Genomic DNA, 25,852 nt, shown 5'->3' with positions numbered 1-25,852 from the left:
AGTTTTAACAACAGAATTTAAGTTGGACTAGTGTTTTGCACATAGCATCCCAGATATTTCACAAGTTGTACAATGTGACTTTTTAACACTTCCTGTTCTCACTACTAGAATATTAATGTGAGCCATAAAGTCCCCTAGTGGTTTAAAGTAGTGAAGTGTCCAATATAATAGACAGAGGTTCTCAAACTGTGGTCTGCAAGCTCCATTCAGGTGGTCTGCGGATAGTTCTTTCCTGGGTGGTTGCGCATGAGAGATTGAAGGGCCACCCCACCTAATTAGTGGAGCCTTGCAGCATGGCTCTACTAATTAGGTGCCTGGACTCTGGAGAAGATGCACATGTAAGGTGAGGTGGTGGCCTTGAGGAGGGTAATAGCGGGTCGGTTGGAGGGGGCAGTGGGGTGAGAAGAGGGAGTGGGGGAAATTTGGGATGTGCAGGACTGTAGTGGCTAGAGAAAGAGGTGACTTTCACCAGCTCCAGGGCTGTGGCTGCCAGCAAGAGACAGCCCTCCTTCCCAGCCTTAGCTCTGTGGCTGCTGTGGTGGGGGAAAGACCCCTCCTTCCCAGCCCCAGCTTGGGGGCTGCCATGGCAGGGGAGAGAGGGCACATCCATCACATTAAAAAGGTAAGGCTACTAATATTAAAATAGGAGATGTGTGCTTTTATCTGTAGAACAAAAAAGTTGTTTATTATTAAGGTTTTTTTATATAGCACTTTTATCCAAAGTGCTTTACAATAGTTAGCTAATGGTACAAACAACATATGGAAAGATCATTAAGTGGTCTGCCGAGACCCTCAGCAATTTTCAAGTGGTCCATGGAAAAAAAAGTTTGAGAACCACTGTAATAGAAAAAGTAAGTGTGATGGGGGAAGGCCAGATGGCTACAGTAAAGTACTGAGAAACAGGTATGTTAGCCCCAGGCTAAACAAATCCCTAATATCCTGGTAACCAAATGGCAGTTGCTCCAGCTTAATCAAGGCACCTGAGAGCCAATTAGATCTTTCTAGAAGGCAGTGAGAGCTACTTTAATTAGAACACCTGCAGCAATCAAGGCGGGCTAATTCAGGCACCTGTGGTTTAAAAAGCAGCTCACTCCGTCAGGCAGGGAGCTAGAGGGGTGTGTGTGGTGTGTGTGTGTGGGTGGGTGGAGCTGGAGATATTACTTGTGGAGGATGAGGGGCCCCGCCCCGTTATCAGACACCAGGAGGAAGGTCCTGTGGTGAGGATAAAGAAGGTGTTTGGAGGAGGCCATGGGGAAGTAGCCCAGGGAGTTGTAGCTGTCATGCAGCTGTTACAGGAGGCACTATAGACAGCTGCAATCCACAGGGCCCTGGGCTGGAACCCGGAGTAGAGAGTGGGTCCAGGTTCCCCCCAAACCTCCCAACTTCTGCTCAGACACAGGAAGAGTTGATCCAGACTGTAGGGAAGATCACTGAGGTGAGCAGATCTGCCAATAAGCACAGGACCCACCAAGGTAGAGGAGGAACTTTGTCACATAAGGAACAAAAAGAGAGGTCATATTGTGATACAAGACTTTATCTCATTGAATAAACACCTAAGTGGCATCCATGAGTCTGACTCCTTATGGGTCAGCATTATTTTCAAAGATACTATTCTTAATTAGTTTAAGATTGGATACAATAAATTACAAATATAGTTTTACAGACATCCTTCTGCATTTGCCATTCATGATTTTCTCCTAGTTAGTCCCATTTTTAAAATAGTGATCTGTGACTATATCAGATCTATAGCTAGCAGAATGTTAACTGGTCCTATTTTGGAGTCCACACAATCACGCTGCATTGCAATTTGCCAATTTATCAAAACATAGAAAACATGATGTCTGAGTTTCTCTCGTTAGATAAACTCTCACAAGTGGTAACCCAAAATCCATTTGAGACTTGGTCTTATCCCTAATATTTCCACACCCCCTACAAGATACATCTGTCCTCGTTATTGCTTCCCTGGCAAAACCCTATCCCCTCATGACCTTTCTTGCATTCTGTGCCTGATGATGCCCCCATTCTAGACTCACTTGAAGATGTGATGAAACACAGTACAAGTTAAATCTCAGGAGACTTACTCTCCCTCAGAACCACCAAATTTCTTCCCACACCACCTCCTCATCCTAGTTTCTTCTTTAGAAGTATGGAAATTTTGTATTTTTAAAAATTGAATTAGAACCTTAGTAGATAACAATGAATATTTATGCTTCCAAATTTGCAAAACTACTTATTAGCAGATTAAAAGGAGCAACATTTTTTAAGGGTTCAGTTAATGAGCAATGAGTTCTGTATAATGGATACATCATACAAGGGAGACTGTCATAATGAAATGTACTAGTATAAAATGAGAAACCAGCTGCTGGAGCTAATAAAACACATGGACTGTCCTTTGGGGAAGTGGTCAGGTCACCGCAAATTTCAATATAGTTCTGAGATGTTTTAGAAATGAGTTTATAAACATGGAAAACTATTTTCTTTTTTCATGTCAAAGCAAACTAGCATTTCTGTGCAGGAGAGATTACTCCATGGGCTCTGGAAAGGAATAGATGTGTATGGATCGTTGCAGGGTGGTATATCATTTACATGCTATTCTCCATCATGAAATCACTATTATTATTCAATAATTATTTAAGCAATACTAATGTGCTCAGCTACATACAAGACACAGTCAGAAAACCATCCTATCCCTAGGAGCCAACAGTCTACCCCAAGTCTTCTACAGGCTATATGGACATCACTTGCCCACGATGAAGAAAGGAAGGTGGCATGAAGAACATATCCATGACTAAAAACTGGAAGAAGAATGAAAGATCTTGAGGAGTCTTCTTCGAGAAGGTGACAGATTATTTAGACAAAGGAAATGCGGTAGATCTAATTTACCTCAATTTCAGTAAGGCATTTGACACGGTTCCACATGGGGAATTGTTAGTTAAATTGGAAAAGATGGGGATGAATATGAAAATTGAAAGGTGGATTAGGAATTGGTTAAAGGGAAGACTCCAACGGGTTCGACACTGAGGGACTGAACTGTCAGGGCTGGACGGAGTTACTAGTCGCGAGTTCCTCAAGCTTTTGTTAATTGTCCCTGCCAGCAGGTACATATAGGATCTTGGGGAGCAATTACACACAGAGTGGGGTGGGCAAAATAAACCTTTATTAAGAAAGTGCTGAAAAATGAGCAGGGAAAATTCAATAGTTGAGGGAGTATGGGTGTTTGTTAAGGTAGACATTGTTGTGAGGGGTTTCTTTTAGCAAATAGTATAGGGGTTTCAATAGTGGGGTACAATGAGCAAAAGTGGTGGGGGTACAATACAGTTGGTAACAATTAACACTGAAGTATAAGATGTAACAAGTAGCTAACAATTCTATATAAAAGGTGTGTGTGTGTCACAGCAGCATATAGCCAACTACAGTTATGGGAAAATGTGGTAAGTAACCAACTCTAGGTAAAAATGTGTCACAGTGGTATAAATGTAAATTGAGGTGGTTAGAGAGAAAAAAGGGTAACCAATGGGGTTTTATGCTAGACTTCAGTAATACAATTGAGGTTGGGGGTAATAGGAGAGTGTGGAGGAAGGGATTAAAAAGGAGAGAGAGAGAGAGCTTCAGAGACAGAGAGCAGGAGGCTGCAGGTTTTAAACAGCAGAGGAGATGAGGAAGAGGCGGCAGGCCTGCAGGTTTAAACAGCAGAGAGCAGAGGGAGATTCAAACTTCAGGAGACAGAGGGCAGGCAGGCTGCAGGTTTAAACAGCAGAGAGACTTTTTAAACAGAGGGGTATGGGAGTGACTGGGAGAGCTCGGTGGGGGCAGCAGGAAGACAGACTTAACCACAACTATACAGACACAGCAAAATCTTATCTATGACCTAACTTAACCAAGACTACACAAATTAGCAAGTAACAGAACACAATGCAAAATTTTTTAAACCTAAGAAAGCTTTCAATACAACTGAACACAAAATACAAACAACTTCTCTAAAACCTAATTCTTAACCACAGCTATGCTGGCAAGATTACAGTCCAGGAAGGCAACAGCTTTAGCTGTTAAAGTGTGGGTGCTGGGGAAGAGAGAGAGCAGCTAAGATAATAAATAAAAGTATAGAGAATTTCACAGAATTTTACAGAGGATTCTTACCAGCCCCAAAGGAAGCAGCAGAGGTAAAAGCGCAAAATCATCAGAAGGCTGGGTACAGTCTCATAATCAGGAGATCTCTCAGGCAGCAATTCTTCTTCATGGGGGGTTCAAAAACGGGGGTATGCTCAAAATAAAACGAGAGCGGAGAAAGGACCCCCCAGAACCCTGGCTGATCAGACCAGGCAGCAATGCAGGAACCTTTCTGAGGTTTGATCAGAAAATGTCTGGTTTTAAGGGAAACTTAGGCAGTTTCCCACCAGTACTTTTGATTGGCTCAGAGGCAGGGGACAGAGAAAGAAGAAGAAAAAAAAAAGAGGCAGGTGAGCACAGAGACATGTCTGGGCAGAGTCCTGTGCAATGGTGACTCAGAAGCACATGAGGCCTATGACTCATCCCAGGACCTTAAAAACACAATAGGCCTTGCAACTGGACATTGTCCACCCTACACCGAGCCCAGGTTTAATAAGGTGATAACAGGACTAACCCTTTGAACAGGGCAGTGGTCCCACTTAGCACAATTGGCCATCCCTTTGAAAAGGGCAATGGCTCTTGTAAACAACTTTAAGGGGCCCTCCCTTTTGAGAAGGGCAGTGGCCCTGCTAAACAACTTAACAGCCAGGGAGGGGAGGCCACAGGAGAACAAAAACAAAATGGAGTTTGGGGACAGCTGTAAGAGACCAAATGGAATAGGGGATAGCTGTAACAGACAGTAAACTGTAGTAATAGAAATAGGAGGAAATGTAATAGTGAAAGTGCAAGGTCGTGCACTTAGGGATTAATAATAAGAAATTTAGATATACATTGGGGACCCATCAGTTGGAAACAACAGAGGAGGAGGGACCTTGAGGTATTGGTTGATCGCAGGATGACTATGAGCCACCAATGCGATATGGCCGTTAAAAAAACAAATGCGGTTTTAGGATGCATCAGGCGAGGTATTTCCAGCGACGATAAGAGGTGTTAGTACCGTTGTATAAGGCACTGGTGAGACCTCACCTGGAATACTGTGTGCAGTTTTTGTCTCCCAGTTTGAATTCATCCTTCTTAAATATGGAACAGGTTCAGAGACGGGCTAATAGGGTGATCCGAGGAATGGAAAACCTGACTTATGAAAGGAGACTCAAGAGCTTGGCTTGTTTAGCCTGGCAAAGAAGGCTCCGGGGATATGCTGTCTATATCGTCATATAGAGTTATAAAAATTAACAGAGTTACAATAGGGAGAGAGGAATTATTTAAGCTTAGTACTAATGTGACACAAGTCAAATGGGTACAAACTGGACACTAGGAAGTTCAGACTTGAAATTAGACAAAGGTTTCTGACCATTAGAGGAGTGAAGTTCTGGAACAGCCTTCCGAGGGGAGTAGTGGGGGCAAAGACATATCTGGCTTTAAGACTAAGCTTGATAAGTTTATGGAAGGGATGATATGATAGGATAGTTTAATTTTGGCATTGTTCTTGGTTATCAGCAGGTTTGCTCAATGGTCTGCGATGGGATGTTGGATGGGATGGGAGTTACTGCAGAGAATTCTTTTCCTTGACTTGCTGGCTGGGGAGCCTTGCCCACATGCTCAGGGTTTAGCTGATCGCCATATTTGGGGTCAGGAAGGAATTTTCCTCCAGGGCAGATTGGCAGAGGCTCTGGAGGTTTTTCGCCTTCCCCTGCAGCGTGGGGCATGGGTCACTTGCTGGTGGATTGTCTGCTTGGGGTTTTTATAGAAGTGGATGGGTAGGGTTCTGTGGCCTGCTTTGTGCAGGAAGTCAGACTAGATGATCATATTGGTCCCTTCTGATCTATGAGTCTGAGTCTGTAGAAAGAAAATTGTAGCAGATCCTGACAGTATAAACTTGAGTGCAGCTTCAGATTGTGAAACCGTTACGCTCATTGAATTCATTGGGATTATTTAGGTGAGTAACTCCTCACTGTTTTGAGGAAAGGCGTCACAATCTGGACCTTAGGATGGGATTTTCAAAAACATTCAACATGGGCCTGACTCCTCTTAATTTTGAAGTCAATGGGAGTTTTATCACTGACTTCAGTGGGAGCACAGTTAGGCCAATGCTGAGTACTTTGAAAATCCCACAGTCAGTTTCTATATTACCCTAAATATATTTGTTGTTCATGTTTGACTAAACTTACCATTTTTAAAAGCACCTATGAGAGTTAGGAGTGCCTTTCCTTGCCTCAGTTTCCCCATCTGTAAAATGGGGGAAATGATAGCTGCCACTGTTACAAAAGCACGTTGAGATCAATGTATGAAAAGTGCTATAAAGGAACTATTTATCATTTGTCTTTCAATTGGACGTAGGAGTCTAACTCACTTAGTTGCTTTAGAAAAATGTACCCTAGTTTTTTTTATCCTGTGAATAGATTGTGAATATTCAGAAATCAATTTGCAATGTGATTGGTCAGATAAGTCATATGTCTTTGTATCTATTCCCTTCCTGGGATGAATGGACAAACACTTCTGGCATTAATACTTCCAGGTGCAAATTTTAAATTTGTTTTCCACAACTACTACTTCATGCATTGTGAAATTTGCTTTTAATGACTTTGCCAGTAAAATCTGGCCACTTGACTGTTCTCTACAAGTGCCACAAAAGAGAGATTAGCCAATTAATTAAAAAAAATTGATGGACTTTATCTTTTTCATTACTTCCACAACTCTAGTGATAACATTTACAGTGATCTGTGGTAAACGTCTGTCCCAAATCTGGACTTTAGCGTCCAAAATCTGGGTGCTTACTATGATTCCCCCCAAGCTTGTACCAGCTTGGATCTTATCTCGCTGCCACCAGATAGGATTCTGGCTCCTATCAGCCCTCAAGTCGCCCCAACTTATCCCTGGGGGACCCCACAAGACCCAGAGCCCCCTGGGTCTCCCTATCTCATCCCCCAGCTTCCCCCCCTTTCCTTGGGTTAGCCGGAGCGATGCCTTACTATGCTCCTTGAATACAACCCAGCGAGGATAATCTACTTCCCCCTGAGGCTATGCATTCAACCTAGTTAAGCTCACACAAAGAGATTCACCCCTCCCTTTGTCTCGTAGCAGTAACTAGAGAAGAACCTCAAACACAAGAGAACAGAGTTGATTCTCCCTCTTTCCCCTATAACTTTTTCCCCGTAGCTTGTTCCCGCCCTGGGACAATAGGAAAGTAAACCACAGAGCATGGGCTCCCCTCCCCCTAGCCTGTCACACAGAGGTAGACAGAGCTCCGGGCACAGAAATTCCTCTCCCCTTTGCCTCACTAGGAAAAGAAACTCCCACAAGTTTTAAAAAGAAAACTTTATATAAAAAGAAAGAACTTACATATAACAAAAACTCTGCATTAAGAAACTCAATACAGGGATATGGCTTATAAGAAAATAGGAATAACCAGTCTGATTTAAAAGATAGCCAAATTAAACCAGTCCAGCAGAATCAACACACATGTAATTACAAACCAAAGTACATAACAGCCTATTACTTTGTTTCCCTTATACTCACACTTGATAGTAGAATAGTTGAAAGAAGATGGAGTTAGAAGAAAAGCTGTTTACTCACAGCCGAGGAAAACAAACAGACCCCAAGTTTCCAGTTCCCTCCCAGACTTTAAAAAAAATCCAGGTCTCTGATTGGTCCTCTGGTTAGGTGTTCGGTTCCCCCTTTGTTCACCCTTTACAGGTAAAAGAAAATTAACCCTTACCTATCTACTTATGACAATGATGCATTAGGACTCTATTTTGTGTTGATGCCACTGCAAATTAGTCTTCACCCTGTACTTAGATGGAATGCCAATGTAAGGAACAAAGACAGAGTCCAGATTCATCGGGAGTCAGTCTCCTTTGCAGTTTCCTTTTGAGGTAGTGCACTGTTTCACTGTTTCTGGCTGATTGTCAGGCACTCTTAGGCCTGCTAAGCTTTAACTCCTGAAATGTCTACTTAAGCAATGTTTGCACATATGGGGTGAAATCCTGCCCCTGTTGAAATCAATGGCAAAGCTTCCATTGACTTAGGTAGGCTCAGGATTCACCCCTGAAGACTAGACTAGTATATAATTCAACATTCATACTCTTGTACAGTTCATACTATAGCATATAGTTAAAGCTTTAGCTCCAGAAGTCCTGTTTTAGCACTAGATGTCTTTTTAGAAACTGAACACCAAGTCTAAAACTTTCCCAAAACCTTTAGATGTACATGTTTTATTTTTATTGTGGCAGAGTGAATGATCACTGGACGGGTTCTGTATAGAGAAGAGGGGTAATACTGTTACCCTTTCTGGCCTGAGCAATTAATGTCACTACTTAGTGTCAGAAAGGGTAATGGAATCTTCTCCTTACACAATTAAAAAATTAATGACAAATCTTCTAAACGGTGTTATTTAAAAAGGGAACAAAGAAGGTCCTAATAAAAGAATGACAAAGACATGGAATACTATGACCCAACCAACTGTTGCAACACTTCACTGTATAGAGATGGCTATGTTTGTAAATGATCGAGCATCCTAGATATCTTACTACAAAAGCAGAATACTGAATAAAAAGAAGTTACTTATTTTCATTAACACTTAGCCATATATCCTCCATTAACTGTTCTCTTCATTTGTTTGCTTTGCCTTTCTCCGGAACAAATGAAAAGGTTTCATTAAAGCAAAGCCAAATGCTGTCAGTGGCAGGACGGCTGCCAACCTTGGCTGTATTAGCAAGTCAGTTAAGCTGATATGAATATATTAATAGTTATAAAATTCCAGCTATTTGTAGCAGCCCTTTTCCAATAGCTCTTTATTGCCTATGAAAAGGTAAATTATACAATTCACATCAGTAATCAAAAGGCAAAGCAATCATCCACCTTTATCTTTATAAATAGCCACAGTCCTGTGAAACAATGGAGCATCTATCTATAATAGCCTCCTCTTAACTTTCCAGAACCTGCTCTTGCGATCCCAGAAAGGTCAGTCTTTAACTTCATCAAACTCCCATGCCCTAAAGATTTTATTATAACACTAACAATGAACACACAAAATAAAGCTTTCTTGTTGGGCCTGTACAAGATTGTCAAACCCTTTTTTCAGAACAAATGTTCTGAACCTGTGTGAGGGACATCTGTTGTGCACATCTAGAATAGTTTATCCTCTGTAATTTATAATAAGGTGTGAAAAAAATGCCTCTGATAACTGAGTCCTGCAGTTGCAGCCATGGCAGTAAGTACTGTGGAAAATTCTCAGAGTGGTATTTATCCATAGGCTAGGTACAGTTCTGGGTAACGTCAAAGTTTATCAAATGGATACGTCTTTATCTTCCATAGTTTCCACTGCCTTTCTTAGCAGGTCTGTAGCATTAGCAATGCATGATTAACTGAAATACTTTGAAATTACAGGGTATTGAACTTTTTGTACTGTACCCTTAAAATAATCAGACCATGGTCGTATAAAAAAAGAAGAATGATTCTGACTCTTGCTTCCTAAAAGTTTGACTTACATCGCTGGTTAAATAATGGCAGACGTATTAAGAGAAACAATCACTCAACATCTAGAGGATTGGAATCATGAGTAAGGCTACGTTTATGTCATGGAGGTCATGGAACTCACAGAATCCGTGACTTCCAGAGACCTCCGTTACATTCTCTGCTTCAGCCCCAGGAGCTGCCGGACTCGAGCTGGCAGCCACTGGGGCCTGGAAGGGTTCCAGTGACAGCAGCGATAAGTCCCCCGCTCCCCCCAAGGTTCCAGCAACAGCTGACAGACTCCTGGGGGGGGCCCTCCTCAGAGTTTCAGTAACAGGTGACAGCCTCACACATGGGGAGGGGAACACCTCGGGTGAGGGGCTGGGAGCATCTCATTTTCTCTCTGGGATATATGGTCAACCTGCAGCCGTGGGCAGAAGGGGAACCCCACAGCCCCCATCCACCATGGTGGCAGGGGAAACCATGAAGTTGCAGCAGCAAAAGCCACAGACGGGTCATGACTTCTGTGAATTTTTATTCATTGTCCGTGACCTTTATTAAAAATAACCATCACAAAATCTTAGCCTTAATCATGAGGAACAAGATATTTTTCGTGAAGAATAGATTTTACCAGAAAAAAACTAATTGCTTTTTTGGAAAAGAATGCATTCCTTTCATCCATTTAGTAGTGTATATTTGGACTAGAGAAAAGCATTTGTTACAGCATTCTAACAAAAGCTTACTTTTAAAATGAACTCAAATTGGTTTGGATATGAACACTGTCATGTGGCTTAAACTGCACACAGATTATTACAGTACACGGTAATGCATCAAGTTGGGGTGGGGTATATTAGGGCACAAGACGGATCAGTGTCACCTCGAGCCTTGTTTAGTATCCTCCCTGTCTTGATAAGAGAGTAAAGAGCATGGGCTACATCTTGATCTCCTCTTCAACAAGAATAAAGACTTACTCTTGCATAGGCAAGATCTGCCTCACTGATCTGGAGGATAGCCAGAAGTTTAGAAAAGGTGCAGCAAGACTCCACAGCATCTCTTAATTAAGGACCTGTGGAGTAGATGATTAACTCCTTGGCCACTACAACTGTTCTTCCACTTATCCTGCACCACCACTCAAGCTTGCAGAGGTTATTTCAGACCTGGTCTGCATTAACACATCAAAACTGCCACATGGGGAGAGGGCCAGGAACTGGAGTACTGTTAATGGGCAGAATCCCTACTCGTCCTCAAAGCAGCACAGACTAAGATAGCATACAAACTCATCCTTCTAAGGATTTGACTTGTTGGTAACAAAAAATAGAACATAAACCTCAGCCTAAAATTTCCTCCACTGAGCCTCATTGTCCCCCAAGGATTGTCTCCAGGACCTTCTTTATCCCACTTCCTTTAAGCCCTAGAACCCACTTTCTGGGTGGAGTTTATAAGCAAAACCAATGAGTCAGCAGAACTTCAATAGCTTCATACAGGGTTACAGGAACTGACCCGTGTTTAAACAAATGAACCCCCTACTACACGGACAAAACTGCCCTTTCTCCTCTTGTCTGCAGTCTTTTTTTCCTACTCCCACTTTCCTAGGCCTGAGGTTCAGCCCCACTGAAACCAGCTGTAGGGGCTAACAGCTTTGTTTCAGAGCTATCAATCATTTCCTCAAGGTGGTGTCTGATTGGAACCTTGCTGACTCAGCTGTCAGTTAGTGAGACACCAACCTCATGGTGGGTGAACTGTTGGGTACAGTTCCTCCAGAGTCACTTCATATAGGGCACAACAACCTCCACATAAGGGAATGGAAAAGAGGCAAGCTACAAGACAGTTCATCCATACGCCCAAATAAGTTTATGAAACTGATTATAAAACCTAGTTGCAGAATAATTTCAAATATTGAACAAATGAATAAAAATCAAAGCTTCTTTATGAAAAAGAGGGCAAAATTCTTCAGACAAATTGCTCACCGTGAGTAGATTGCACAGTTCTGAAACAAAACATTAACTGATTTTGAATTAGACTGGGAGGGGTTTGTATGAGACCAAGGGTATTAGATTTGTTCACAATCCTACTGCAGTTGAGTATATCTTAAACTATTTTTCAAGTTCTACTCAGTCTGCTTGCTTCCTTCTTATGAACAGACAGATATATCCTGCTGCCAGTGAGACTAACTCACAATAGATTTTTCAGAGTGCAGGAATGGCAACTTGTGATCCAAACTCAAGTTGTCAGGGATAGTTTTAGCTTTACCAAATTTAACAGATATCTTCATTTTTTATTAAATGTAGATATCAAGTGGTGAGGGTAGGAGAATATTAAAAAGTTGTGATTCTTCAACATCCCTAAAAGAACAAAAAGATGAGTTTTGGAAACAAAATGTATATTTATATGCACTTGTACTGATGATATAATAGTTGTATTGGTAAAAGAGTATTTCCTTTACTTCCTGCTAGTAAAGGAAGAGGGAGAAATGGAGAAAAAAGCAAGATGACTGTTGCCCAGTATTATTGGCTGAGACCATACAACACACTAAGACCCAGATCCTCAAAGATATGTAGGCACCTAACTCTCATTGTTCCCTCAGACATATGGGATACACGCTACACACTGTCTAAGGAATCAAATCAAGCCTTGAAAATCATTAAGGTAGCAGATTTATTGAATATGTATTAGTGTGTAAGCTCATCAGGGCACTTACATCACTATGAAATGTTTTCATATATATATATATATTATTCAGATTGCCAGATCTGTCCACCCGTAAGGCCACTTACTGCAATCCTATACATTGGCTCAGATGTACAGTTTATGTAGTGCTGAGAATGGTATTATCAAACCAGAAAAAGGAACAGTTAGGAAGGTAGTTTTGTGTAGCCACACACTCCAATTGGTTCATAGTCATTCATTTAGGTAAAGCTGTAGCTTTTTATGACTAATTAGATTGTAGGATCTTTTTATTACAGAAGGTGGCAGTATTAGGTCAGTATAGACTTTTTTAATAAAAAAAGATTAGGCTAAAGGATAATATGTTATTTTTACATCTAATACAAGGACCATTAGAAAATTATGAAGTAGGCTTTAAAAAGCCTGGACTGTGATTAGCTTTTATTGTTCCATGACTATGCTTTAGCCTTATGACACACGTCAGTTTTTTCAAGTAGGTGTTTCATCTCATGGCTTGACTCTTCCATTTAACACTGATAACTGTGCTAGAAATATCTTAGATTAAATAGCTGGGCAAGTATCATTTTGTGAACAGCAGTAAACAGCTTGGGCTGAAAGATTTCAGTTACAAAAATAATTTGACAAATCATTTTGTAGAGGAGAGAAGATAAATGGCAATAAAACATTGCATTTGAAAGAAAGGAGGGAGTAACATTTACAAACCATATAGTTCATCAAGCTTTTAAAACTAAAATCAAAGGTAACATTTTTGTTGTGCATTCCTGCCAGAGGTGTAGAGCCCGATTTTCAGAGGGAACTGTGGAAGCTCAGCAACTCTGAAAAATAATGAAGCCCTTAGACCTCCTTTCCTGCTCCTTCATCTTTGATATTTTACTCTACAAATATGTCTATTAATGTCAACCAACAATCCACAGATGCATAGAGAACAAAATAGTGCAGCTAAGTAGTTGGCATGAAGAGATTAGAGCAAAATCTTCTTCTCATTTTTGTTCTCCTAGGCACAAAATTGGGCAATGAATTTTTTTAATCAGTTTTAGAATCTCACTAAGACATGCCAGACAATCCAATTGTGCTGATTACCAAGTCTCAAGTGAAAGATAGCAATTTGACTCACCTTGTGCCTCACTTCACATGCAAACACTCATTTATATGATGCTATCACTCAGTATGCTTTTGTGTTTTGTTTTTTTTCAAACTTAGGAAAAACGTAAGTGGGGACTTTTAAAAATTAACATTTTTAAAGGCGAAATCTATAAATTCAGAAAGTATATACTAGGTCGTTGCGTCTGATGAAGTGGGTATTCACTCACAAAAGCTCATGCTCCAATATGTCTGTTAGTCTATAAGATGCCACAGGACTCTTTGGATCTAGGTACAAATAGACATCATTGGTAATATGAATTAATTTATAAGGATCCTCTTTAGTGTTTTCTTTTATTATTTCTGATTGACATCTCTTGTGGTAATATCATTGGGATGGGATCCATTAAAAGGAAATCTCTGTGGAGTTCTCATAGTGTTTCCTCCAATATTTTTCCCTATCTGTGGGAAAGGGAGAAGCTTTAGTTTCCTCCAAACCCTGGCATACAAACAATGGATCCAGTCCATAAACCTTATGGATCTCTGGGATCTGCTGGAGATTAACAAGACACTGCTCAGGCTCTAGGGTCCCTGTGGCTCATCCTGGCAGTGTGGCTCCAATGGTTTGGTTTTACTAACAATTAATCAACTAATACCTGCTTGTGTTTCCAACATAAAATATGGTGCTCTGGAAGGTGGCAACATCTCTCCAAAAAATTATATGCACAAGATATTGTTGGAAATTTCCCTCTCCTCACTACCACAGGTAATATAAATGTATAAATATTGAAGAAACAGAATATTTCATGATATTTATAGTACTTTTGTGCACAGCTGTTTTAGATAAGTAGACTTTACTCTACTAGACAGCATGATTAATATAGCAGCCAAAAGAAAAAAAGTAAAAGTAGGTCAGTGATGTGGGACAATGGCTTCTTCAACCTTTCTTCTCCTTTTTCTGTCTCGAGCCACAAGAGTGGTGATCATTCTTCAAATTTTAGAGCACAAAATAAGTTCTCAATAACATAAGCAAAGCTATTGGGCCACACTCTGCTCTAAATCATTGCACAAAATTTCCATGACATCTATGGAAATTTTACAGACAGCACAAGCTAGAATAAGAGCTATGGTAAATAATAGCTTTTAGGATTCTCCATTCCACAAATACTAAAAGACTAAGACACAGTAAATGTTAACATTTTATTTGCTTTAAACATATAAAGGTTATACAATTCTTTTAGAGCCATCTTGTGGGGAAAATAAATCATTTCAAACAATACATTTACTGTAATTAGTTTTATAGCCAAAAGATCAGTGTTCAATATTTTGTTTCATCTACTTAAAAAAATAACCAAAAAAAAATCTTAAAGGTTCTAAAGTTACATTCTTGTTGTAAACATTATGTAACAATGTTAACCCATTTGAACATGAAGAAGGTGCCTTCAAAAGGAACAATTGTGTTAAAGTTCCAGCTACAAAATATACAGCAACAAGTTACAGATGTCCCTTTTTAAATTACGCTTTTAGGCTAGATTCCAATCAAATTCCAACATCAGTGCTGCAGAAGTCTGCAACAGACTAGAAAAGTTGATTATTTTTTTCAGGGCTTGCTTGGCTTAATGCAGAAACCAGATGGAGTTTATTAAATTTAGTCATACAAGGATTAAAAAAATCCAAGGACATTTCTAGAAATAATTAGCCTTTAGCAATTGAAACTGAAAAAGAGCTTAAGATTTTTTTTCAATTTTAAATGCTAGTAGTCTCCCACTAGCTGTGAATTACTATAAACCAATCTTTTAGATCATCTCATTAACAAATTGACAGATTTCTTTATAATTTTGAAAGGGGCAGTGACCCAATGATTGCTTCTTGGAACTTGTAGCTGAAGTACAGAACATTAAAACAGGATTAGGGAGTCAAAAAAAAGTCTGGAATAATCAAGAATCAACATAGTCCACTTCAGTCACCCAAAATAATTAAGCCTAGATTGTTGCTTGAACTACTTGGCTTGTCTACTGAATAAGCAAAGCATTTAGCTTTTATTCTAAAAGACAGACAATGTAAACATGTAGTCCATCTATTTTATATTATTGAAATTCTCTATTAAAATAGCTGAATTTATGCACAAAGTTGAAGCATATTAGCACATCACATTTACCTTGATCAATACAAAAGTGACGCAGAATATCACAGTACACTTTTAGAAGTGAACAATCAAGAGAGATTTCACAGAAATGTGCACTTTTTGGAGAATTGTAACTATCAGTGGATACAGTACAGACTAACAGGCACCTCTGTTTTTTTTAAAATAAATAATAGAGCATCTGACAATAAAATCATCTCATGGTACTGAATGTCTTTGACAGCTGTGATTAAACAGAACACACTGGCACCCAGACAAATTTTGCTAAGGCAAGCACAAATACACCAATTTTTAGTTTTATATTTCTGCTGAAGCTGGTGTGAGTGTGTGCACGCGTGTCTGTTTACAACTTTAGTTCTTCCTTAAAGATGACAATGTATTACTCTTTTAAAAAGCCCTCTTTATACTTTGGAAAGGAGCCCTGACTCCGGAGCACTTGCCTTAATGATGTTTTGAATTTCTTTGAATTTTGGATGATCTTTATCAGCTACCAGCTGCAGCAAGATGGCCTCACTAGTGGTAACTATTATTCCAGTGCGAGCAAGACGCTAAAAGAGAAAAAAACAGACAGAAAAAGGTGAGACCCCTGCAAGTGTGGATAAGCCCATACAATACACCAAATGGAGAATACTTTTAAAATATTCACTAAACAATAAATCCTGTGCTGTTTTGCCCCCAGTATTTATGGATGGGAAGGATAAAACGAGGAGGCCAGTGAGAATTAAGAGGGGTGTGGGAAGGAGAAAGTCAATTCAATTTTATTATGGAATATTAGGGGGAAGAACAGTCTTGGATTAAAGCATTGTATTCAGAAAGGTTTCTTTCTCCAGTTCAGATCTTCTATGTGAATTTAAGCATGTTACTTCCCTCTACGTGAATGTTTCCCCATACATAAAGTGAGAATTATACGCCTTCCAACAACACAGCGATTTTCAAAATCTTCTCTCATCCAGTTTTTAAAAATTTTGAGATCCTCGGATAAAAGGTACTGTGTAGGTAAGATGCATTATTATAAAGAAAATAAGTTAGCTGTACTGAAGATGGATTTCCTTTTTCAGAGGTTGTTAGATACCATCCAATACCCTGATCATGAGATTGCTGGTTCCAGGGCACTGTATAGTCTCGTGAAAGTAAGAGAGGAAGACTCTTTTACAAGCCTTAGCTGTTGACTGTAATTCACTCATATTAGTCAGACAGCAATAATTTTCATTAACAATGCAAAGCTTATATTTAGCCTGTAAGGGGACATTTACACAAAGAGAACTCTTCTGAAAGACTATAAAATATTTTCAACATAAAAGTTAAAATTGTTAGGCTTAAAAGAGACCACCTATATTTTAAGTTATTTCATACAAGCACAATTAAATTCAGTAATGTTCTGTCTAGCTCCAAACATCTTGCAGTTCATGCAAACCCTGGCAGGCTACAATTGCTGCCTGTACAGCAGGATATCCTAACGTATCCAGGAGAAAGGCTGGCCCCCTCTGTTAGGCCAAAGCTCCATAGCAAAGGATTATACAGCTGCTTAATGACTACGTCAGATCCCTGCCTCACTGATATTGTAGATCCCTATTCTGGATCCTGTCTACCTCCCATGACCACTATCCCCATGGAGGGGACAGTGGGTAGGAGAGAAAATGAGAAGGAAGTGGACTTTCCCAGGCTTGGTCTCTATTGTGAGCAGTGGAGGAAAAAAGTACCCTAACCAATTATGAAGGGTTGGGTTCTTTAGCCCTTGGTAGCGAGATTAGGCAGTTGTGGGATAAGCATCCCTATATTCATATCCCCCACATTATTGTAGTAATCTTTGTATGGGGGAAATCACTATTTTTAGCTAAGTGTCATACCTTATGCAGTAAGCATGTAGTTTGTAAAACAATGGACAAATCCAGATTGTTTCCTTCAAGTTAACACTTTCTGCATGAGAACATGGCTGCAAGTTTTAATCTTAAATTGCAAAAAAGCAGTGAATTCTCCAGCACTGTAGTGAATAACTTTAATCCACATGAAGGTCATGCATTTTTTTAAAATTAAACAGAATATGCATAGCACAGTTAAAGATTTTAAAATACATTACTGGTAATGTTTGGTAGAGTATTTCTCAGTGGAAATGTTCAGTATCTAACAACAACAGATACATTTTCTCTGGGTCATATACTTAAACAGATACAAGCAGCAAATGAAATAGCAGAATTTAAGCACCAAACAGGTGGACTTGAGGCTCCTGTTAAAATTCCCAAAATGATTATCAGAGCACTAACTATTAGGAAAAAGTTATAAATGGGAGCTGGAATGGAATAAAAACTGGCAAGAGAAAAAACAGGAAACTCACTCACACTTGAAAAAACAAAAATCCTTATCCAAAAAATACAAATGATAAATCTGTGTTCATGTCAGTAATGCATGCGTCATTAAAACAGAATAGCAACTGAGAGTGGGCTGTTAAAGAAATACATTTAAGAGAAGAAAATGCTGAGGGTAAAATTCACCTTGTGAAGAGGTGAGGCACAACGGTCACCATCTTGTCAGCTTAAAGGGTTCTGAAAGTAACATATGCCTCTTCTCTATAATGGCTAGTAAAAGTGTAAATGACCTAACCATTAGTTTTGCAGATCTGTTTTAGGAAACCATTAACCTCTTTAGCCCAAGAGGTGGAACTGTTTTGCATAGAATGGGCTATTAAATGGCTTGGGAAAAGACTTCAGACACATCTACATGTACAAAGCTGCAGCTTCGCTGCTGCACCCTGTCTGGTGAAGACGCTGTATGCCGAGAGGAGAGAGCTCTCCCATTGACACAGCGCTGACCACAGTGTCGCTTATGTTGGTGTAACTTATGTTACTCACGTGGTGGTTTATTCACACCCCTGAACAACACACATTCTGCTGACATAAGGTGTAGTATAGACATAGCCTTAGGGCTTGTACACACTACCACTTATGTCTGCAACTGAGGAAACTAACAGGAGCCTTAAGACAGCTTGTTAGCGTTCAAAAATTGTGCTACCTAACTGATTACTTATATTTGTTCAAGCATAACAAAAACCTAACTTATTGAAAAACATTATTATTTTAGAGCTTTCTTCATGATGACAAAAATATCTCAGCATACAAGATTGACTTCTAAATGGGGCTACATGTATTTGTATATATATCTGAGAAGTAACAGCAGAAGAGGAGACCATGGGATAAAAGTTCTCTTCCTCATCTCTGGCTACACTCAGGTTTCATGCAGGATTCTCCTTGATCCGAATCTCAACATTCAAGGGCAGTCACCATATATACCCCATCATGAGGAAGGAGTAATCTGCCCAGAGTGGAGGAATGCCAACAGGGCTGAGGGCAGCAGGAAAAAAAAAAAAAAAAAAAAAGGTTGAAGAACTATTCCTGTTTCATGCCAGAATGTGTCTCATTATACAGAGTACAATCATTCTGATGTGTATATGGGTCTAATTTGAAAATTTTAAATGCACTGTACACCAATAATTTAGAATCAAATTGTATTAAAGTGCCTACATAATAGCTTGTAGTTCTATAGTACCCTCTAGTAGAGGATCTCAAAGACTTGCAAGCATATCTGAAGCAACACATATTAATGAATTAAATCTACCACCAACCCTATGGGATAGGTAACTTTAACCTGTAAATCCAATGAAAGAGGGGAAAAAATTGTAGGCTTTAAATATTTCTTCCTATGGTGTATTTAGCCTAAACCAGGGGTTATCAAATGTTCTGAAATCATGGAACACCTTAAGACAATCAGTCCCATGATCATACAATATTCCTGTACATGCCTTCCTGTTTGCTAGCCCCATTTCCCCAGCCATGGGCCCTGAGGGCAGCATTCAATTCCTCTCCCCTATAATATTAAGCAGCAGCTGTAATATAGGCTGTTCATTGCAAAAAGGAGACTAAAAGCTTGTAGAGGTGGATGGAAGTGAAGAGGAGCCAGTAACATGTAACCCGTCAGCTCTCCATAAAGAACCAGCAAGTGCTTTCTGAACTACATTTTGAGAACTACTGAAATTTACCCCAAACTCAAAATAAAAAGTTTATTCAGAACGAATTAATTTGTTTGAAGTGCCCTTCTAGGAGTTTTGAGTGCAGCTATCTACTTTTTTATAATAATGGATCCATTTTGACTGGACAAAACCTAAGACTTGTCCAGGGCAATTCAAAATCTATTACAATAAACAGAACTGTGATTTGTGTGTGCGTGCATGTGCACGTGAAAGATATGTGCTGTTTGTTCTAAGCAAATGTACAGAAAACAGCAAAAGCACCACAATTTTGGTTCTTTTCTTGCTATATATATAAAGCAATAGTAATACTGTACTGCATTAGTTTTCAGATGAGTCTGACTTATTTTTCTGACAGTAGGTCCTTCTGTGTCATATGCATTATGTGGCAGATTTCATTTAGCTCACACTTAATCAAAGTTACTGCATTTTTACCAAATGCTCAATACTGTTTGACTTTTCTTAAGCTCTAAAGTTTTACTAGACATAGAAGGTGTGCAACTCCTTTTTTGATTCTATGTGACTGGCACAAAGTTATGGAATTAGTGTTCATTTTAAGAGTTTAATTTTCAACTATTCTGCTAAAATCCAGAGCAAAAATTCCCATGTTTAGTGCAGATACAGTTCTTTTCCATCTTTGATTTTTAACACAACAATGAAGTTTGCAAGCTAGTTAGAGTGCATTGTTTTCCATAAAACCACCATGACATTGTGTATGAAATGCAGGTGCACTTTTAAAATTTTCTAGCTTTATGTATTGTCACTTCTGCAACATTTGTAACATATTCAGTTGGACTACCAGAATTCTTCTAATTGTGATAATGAAACTTTTTAAAAACCTGGAATTAAAAAGCTTTTTAGCTCCTTAGAGGCAAGTAGGAGTTTTACTGAATTTGCTGCCCCCTTTTTCTTTGGAGGGGGGGGCAGGGCGGGGACAGGCACATTACAAGGTGCTTCGGAACTGGAGCCCCTTTATACTTTGAAGTGTTTAACAACAGTAGCATGACAAGCAACATACCATTCTGCTATAAAAAGTTTTATAGTATTTTTATAGTTTCTAAAGAATTCGGTCTCATGAGGTCACCCAAGGGGCCACGAAAAGTCAGTAGTTTATAGAAGTCCAACATTTCATGAGAAGCTCCCAAATTCTGACCTGATGTCCTCAACTCTGTGCTCTGCATGTAGACACGTGTCACCAAAATATTTAAGTTTTAAAAAAAATCCTGGCCCTCCTGTTGCTTGGTGACCTATTCTGTGGATGACTACATGACTAACACCTTTCACTGAGTTATTCACTTGCTGTAATGTTTGTGACTTTCTCAATGGTTTGTAACAATAAGAGAACTAAACACAGACCCAAGGCTAGAAGAAAGTCTATCTAAATTACGCATGTTACCTCAAGAGCAAACATCCTGTCCATCATACTTCTTGATGAGGTGGCATCTGCTACAATGTGAACTTCCACACCTCTGCCAACCAATTCCAATGCTGTTTGCTGGATGCACACGTGAGTCTGTCAGAAAAATACTAGCATTATAAAAGTATTTACAGGATTACCTAGAACTACAGTACAAGATTAAATTAGGGATCAATCCTATATTTTTCCTAAACATTAAATTAATTCAATAGGAGTTTTGAATGCAAACTGCATAATTGCAGGATCTGGCCTTGTAAACTCAATTTATAAGTATCTAAGTATCTTATGGGATTATCCTCTCTGAACAACTGAAATGATCACAAACAATTTTACCTTTAAGTGGTATCTGGACTATAACACTGCTTTGCATAGACATCAATATATAAACACATTTTTAACCATACTACGGTAATAATACACTACTATAACAAACAAGTACATACTTCTACTCCAAACAAGACAACACTGCGGACTCCAGGAATATCTGCTAAGGCAGCTTCTACTTCTGGCAATACCATAGAAAATTTTGTTTTTGGAAGCACAAGTCTAACGCCTGTTAAATCAATTTCTTGCACGGTGCTGCCAAGGCCTTTGGGATACTGTTCTGTCACAATGACTGGAATTCCTAAAATCCGTGCACCCTGGACCTGCAAGGAAAAACAAATCTACAAAAATAAAACAGTTACTTAAGCATGAGAAGGGTGAACGTGTAGTATTTACATCTGACCTGTATAAGACACCAGTCACCAGTAGTATCTATGCATTGATGACAATTTGCAACTATTTTTGTAGTTACTGCAGTGGGGGGGGGGGGGGGGGAGAAGAAAGGGGGGAAATCAGTAAACCTACCAATCTTTGTCCTACGCTGATGATATCACCAAAATATTTGATAGCAGGTCTGAATCTTTCTTGCATATCGCAACAAAAGAATACGGTGCTTGAAGGTGTCAGGTTGCCTAATGTAGTTATCTGAAAACAAAAATACAGATTTAACATCACAGTTTTAATTCAATTAAATTTTTAAATGATTATTAAAAAAAGGATATTTCTGGAATGGGAAATAGTTTTTAAACTCTGCAAGGTATGGGTTGAACGCATACTAAAGAACAAAAAAATTAGAGGGGAAAGGATGTTTAAGGATTTTATCTTATTTTGTTCGTTTGTTTTTAAAACTAACATGTGGCAATCAACTAAATATTGACCCAGACATACAGCAGTGTTGCAGTAACCAACAGGAATCCACAGTTTTATCAAGTGAGAAATGCACTCAGGACAGTTTAAATACATGAGACTTGTATACTTTAAAATATAACTGCTAGTCACAGGATCTGACTTTTTGACAAAAATATATACAATTCTGCAACCACAACTAAAGGGACATAACGTCATTAAGCTTCTCAAACTGTTTTACCTACTAATGTTAAAAATTAAAACTTAAAAGTAGTATAACTGAAAGTTTAAAATAAAATTCTCTTTCTATATACTTGGTATTTATTCATATTCATTCAACGCATCTAGATATTTGTGTAGTTTTACAGCAGGCTACATAAAAAGGCGTTAGTAAAGTCAGCACAAACTCAAATTTCATACAGACAATGACTTGTTTATATTGCTCTATATACTATACACTGAAATGTAAGTACCATATTTATATTCCAATTAATTTACTTTATAATTATATCGTAAAAATAAGTACGCCATTTTTCAGTAATAGTGTACCGTGACACTATTTGTATTTTTATGTCCGACTCTGTAAGCAAGTCATCTTTAAGTGAGGTGAAATTTGGTGGTACCCAAGACAAATCACACTCCAATAGGGGTACAGTAATCTGGAAAGTCTGAGAGCCACTGAGATAGAGGGAGTCTAACCTTATAACCTGCTAGGGCATAGGACTCTATTATTAAGGCTAATTTATGAATAACTTTCCAATAAGTATTTTCTGATAATACAAAGAATGCCCATATTCCAAATAATAAAATTTATTTATTTTTTACATTGCATTTGCCACTCTTCCAAAATTTCTGCCTGACAGAGGAAAATTAATTGACTACAGCTAAAACCTGAACATTCCTCTCCATATAAAATTCACATTTTCATTACTGAAAAATAGTTGACATTTTAAAACTCCCTAAGCTGGAAAAAGAGAAAAGTGAGGCAATTTTGTTGTGAATGCAGTCATTACAGCATGACTGGCATAAATCTCTGGTTTGCATGAAGATATCTTACTATGAAAAACATACTGTATCTGTCTAGCAGTCTGCCATGAAACCAGTGAGTTACTATCCTATAATTTATCAGAAGCAGGACTGAATATAAAACTGGGGGCATGTAGTGCATGGTACAAAGCTCTGGCACAATAAAATTTGTAATTAAAGATTAATCTTTGTTTTCAATGTTGAATCCTGACCCCAATCTCAATTCCACCTTAGCACAAATTTAGTTAAAAGAAAGATAGATTGCACAGGTTGCCTATTTCAAATGACAAATGTTTACTGTTTTATGTATTGTATCATCTTTGGGGAAAATATGGTCTGATTCATTAAATATAAAACCAAGATTCAAGGGTGGCTGTGAGATACATGTGTTTCTGGGAAGTGCATTAGATTACAGGCTTAATAATATAAATTTATCAGTATAATATAAAATGTAGGTTTGCTGTATTGCTTCCTCACGGATTTAGATTTTGCCTTATCCCCTTTTTTTACCCTGCACTAAAGTTTTCCTCAAACATCACAAATCATTATTACAATTAAAAAGACTGTTAGGAAACATAGCACTCTCAGACACTGCTATGCAATCATTTTTATAAGCCGTCTTCCATATTGTATCATTTTTAAAACAAAGACATTTATTGCAACATGTGGAAGCTCAGATTTCTTGAGGATAACTATATTTGTTATTTAACTGTTTGGGCACAAAAGTGATCAGAGCTAATAAATCGTATTCCTAAACTCTGGTCACAACTGTGAACATAGAATTCTATGTATGCATGTTAAGATACACTGGGGTTATATTCCTTCAACATTAAGTTTCCAAAAGAAATTTTAGAGCAGGTTACATAAGAGGGGGTGGCTACAGGAGCGGGTTTCAACAGCCTGTGTGGACTTTAGAAAGAACCAGGCAGTGGGTGTGAAAAGGGGTGTGTGCCTGAGAGAGAGGTGGCTGGGGGGAAGAGCACTGGAACAAATTGTATAGTGAGGGGGTGCTAAAAGCCATTGAACAAAACTGTTAAGCTTGTATATAATGGAAACCACTTCAATTGGGGGCTACCACACCCCCAATTCCAGCACCTGGGGGGTGAGGCTTTAAGGAGACCTGAAGCACGCCGGGAAAGTCTTTAAAGGAACAGGGAAGGGGGGAGGAAGCCAAAGCGGGGCACCTGCACGCTGAGAGATGCCAGGAGTATATTCATGCAGACAGAGTGCACCTCAGGGGGGTGAGTCTCACCCCCGCGTCCTCTAGGGAGCCCGTAACTCGGAGCTAGGCAGGCACAGGGAGGGCGGGAGCTGGCCCTGGCCGGGGTGGGGCTCACCTGTATCTGCAACGGCACCAGGCGCACTTTGCAGCGCTCGCTGACCACGAAGCCCTTGGGCAGGTCGATGTACTGGCTCCACTCCTCGGCGAAGAGCTGCACCACGAACTTGCGATGCATGTCGAGCTGGTCCCCGTAGAGGCTCAGGAACTTCTGGATCAGCAGCTCGTAGCCGGCGCCGTGCGGCACGGTCGAGGGCCGGGCGAAGACCGAGAAGCAGAAGAGCACAGGCACCGAGCCGCCGCCGCCGCCGCCGGGCCCGGCCGGGCAGCAACCCCCGCCGTCCGCGGGAGGAGCAGCCGCCGCCATGTTCAGGGGCAGCCGCTCAGGCGCCTCCCTGCGGCCCAAGCCACCGCTATTGCTGCTCCGCCAGCCGCTCCCGCCCCCCTGGCAGACGAGCGGTCCCCAATCCCGGCTCCTGCTCCGCCTCCTCACCATGAGGCCCGGCCCTGGTGCCCCGCTCCCAGCCCAGCTGCGTCTACCCCGGCCCTAGGGCCCTTCCGCCGCAGCCCGCTCGCTCCCAGCCTGCTAGGAGGAGCCGGCCGGGGGCCCCTGCCTGACTGCGGCGCCTCGCAGCTGAGGCTGCTCCTACCGCTATACGGCCTGCGAGAGGCTCCGCTGGGGCAGAGCGGGCGGCGGCGCCGCATTCACGTCAGCTGGGCTGCCCCGGCATCCACGCCGCGGTCTCGGACCCGAGTGCAGCACCGGGCTCTACCATTAGCACGGAGAGGGCCGGGCTCTGTAAGGCAGCCGCAGCACAGCGACTCCTGTCACCCTTCCCGCAGGGCGCCTTAGCTAGGCACGCTACATTGGGGGTTGTTAAAGACCCAGTAATCAGAGGGGATATTCCTGGCTTTTGGGCTGCTGCTGAGAAGGATGGATGCCACTTAGCAGTTAGCCGTAGGTGCTGTTAAAAGACAGCTGGAATTGCTGCCAGCTAGAGTGACCAGATGTTCCGATTTTATAGGGACAGTCCTAATTTTTGGGTCTTTTTCTTATATAGGCTCCTTCCTATTGCCCCCAACCCCTGTCCCGATTGTTCACATTTGCTGTCTGGTCACCCTACTGCCAGCACTGACTGCTCCCTGGGCTTGCTCGGACAGTTACCAACTTTCACACAGTAAATAAGTACTGCAACTTTTACAATAAGCCAAAAAACAAGGTCAAAACAAGCCAATCCATAAGAACCCCAACGCTAAGTGACTAGATCCTTGTAGTCTGGGACTGTGGTGGGTCAACTGTGCATCCCTGACACTTTACCCCCCTGACCCCTGTTTGCGGGGAGCCAATGAAAGAAAAGAAACTACAAGCCAAACATTTAAAAATTTTATTAAAATGAATGTTTGAAATGAAAGACACACAAGTTGAAAGGGAAGGTACTGGGGTCAGGCTTGGGTTATGGGAGGTTACAGATATCG

The 25,852-nt window shown here is 40.3% G+C and overlaps 1 protein-coding gene across 1 annotated transcript; it reads right to left on the bottom strand.

The window, feature by feature from the left end:
• Positions 1-14,509: 14,509 nt before the first annotated feature.
• ISOC1 (isochorismatase domain containing 1) lies at positions 14,510-24,919 on the bottom strand. Its single transcript, XM_032795449.2, has 5 exons — positions 24,435-24,919; positions 21,751-21,870; positions 21,345-21,548; positions 20,881-20,997; positions 14,510-16,014 (listed from the first exon to the last, which is right to left on the bottom strand). Exons 1-5 carry the CDS (start codon positions 24,870-24,872, stop codon positions 15,868-15,870), a joined length of 1,026 nt encoding a protein of 341 aa, XP_032651340.2. The 5' UTR covers positions 24,873-24,919; the 3' UTR covers positions 14,510-15,867.
• Between the last annotated feature and the right edge of the window lie 933 nt (positions 24,920-25,852).

Source organism: Chelonoidis abingdonii, chromosome 6 (genome assembly GCF_003597395.2).
Source record: "Chelonoidis abingdonii isolate Lonesome George chromosome 6, CheloAbing_2.0, whole genome shotgun sequence".
NCBI lineage: Eukaryota > Metazoa > Chordata > Testudines > Testudinidae > Chelonoidis > Chelonoidis abingdonii.
This window is presented reverse-complemented; position numbering and strand designations above follow the sequence as displayed.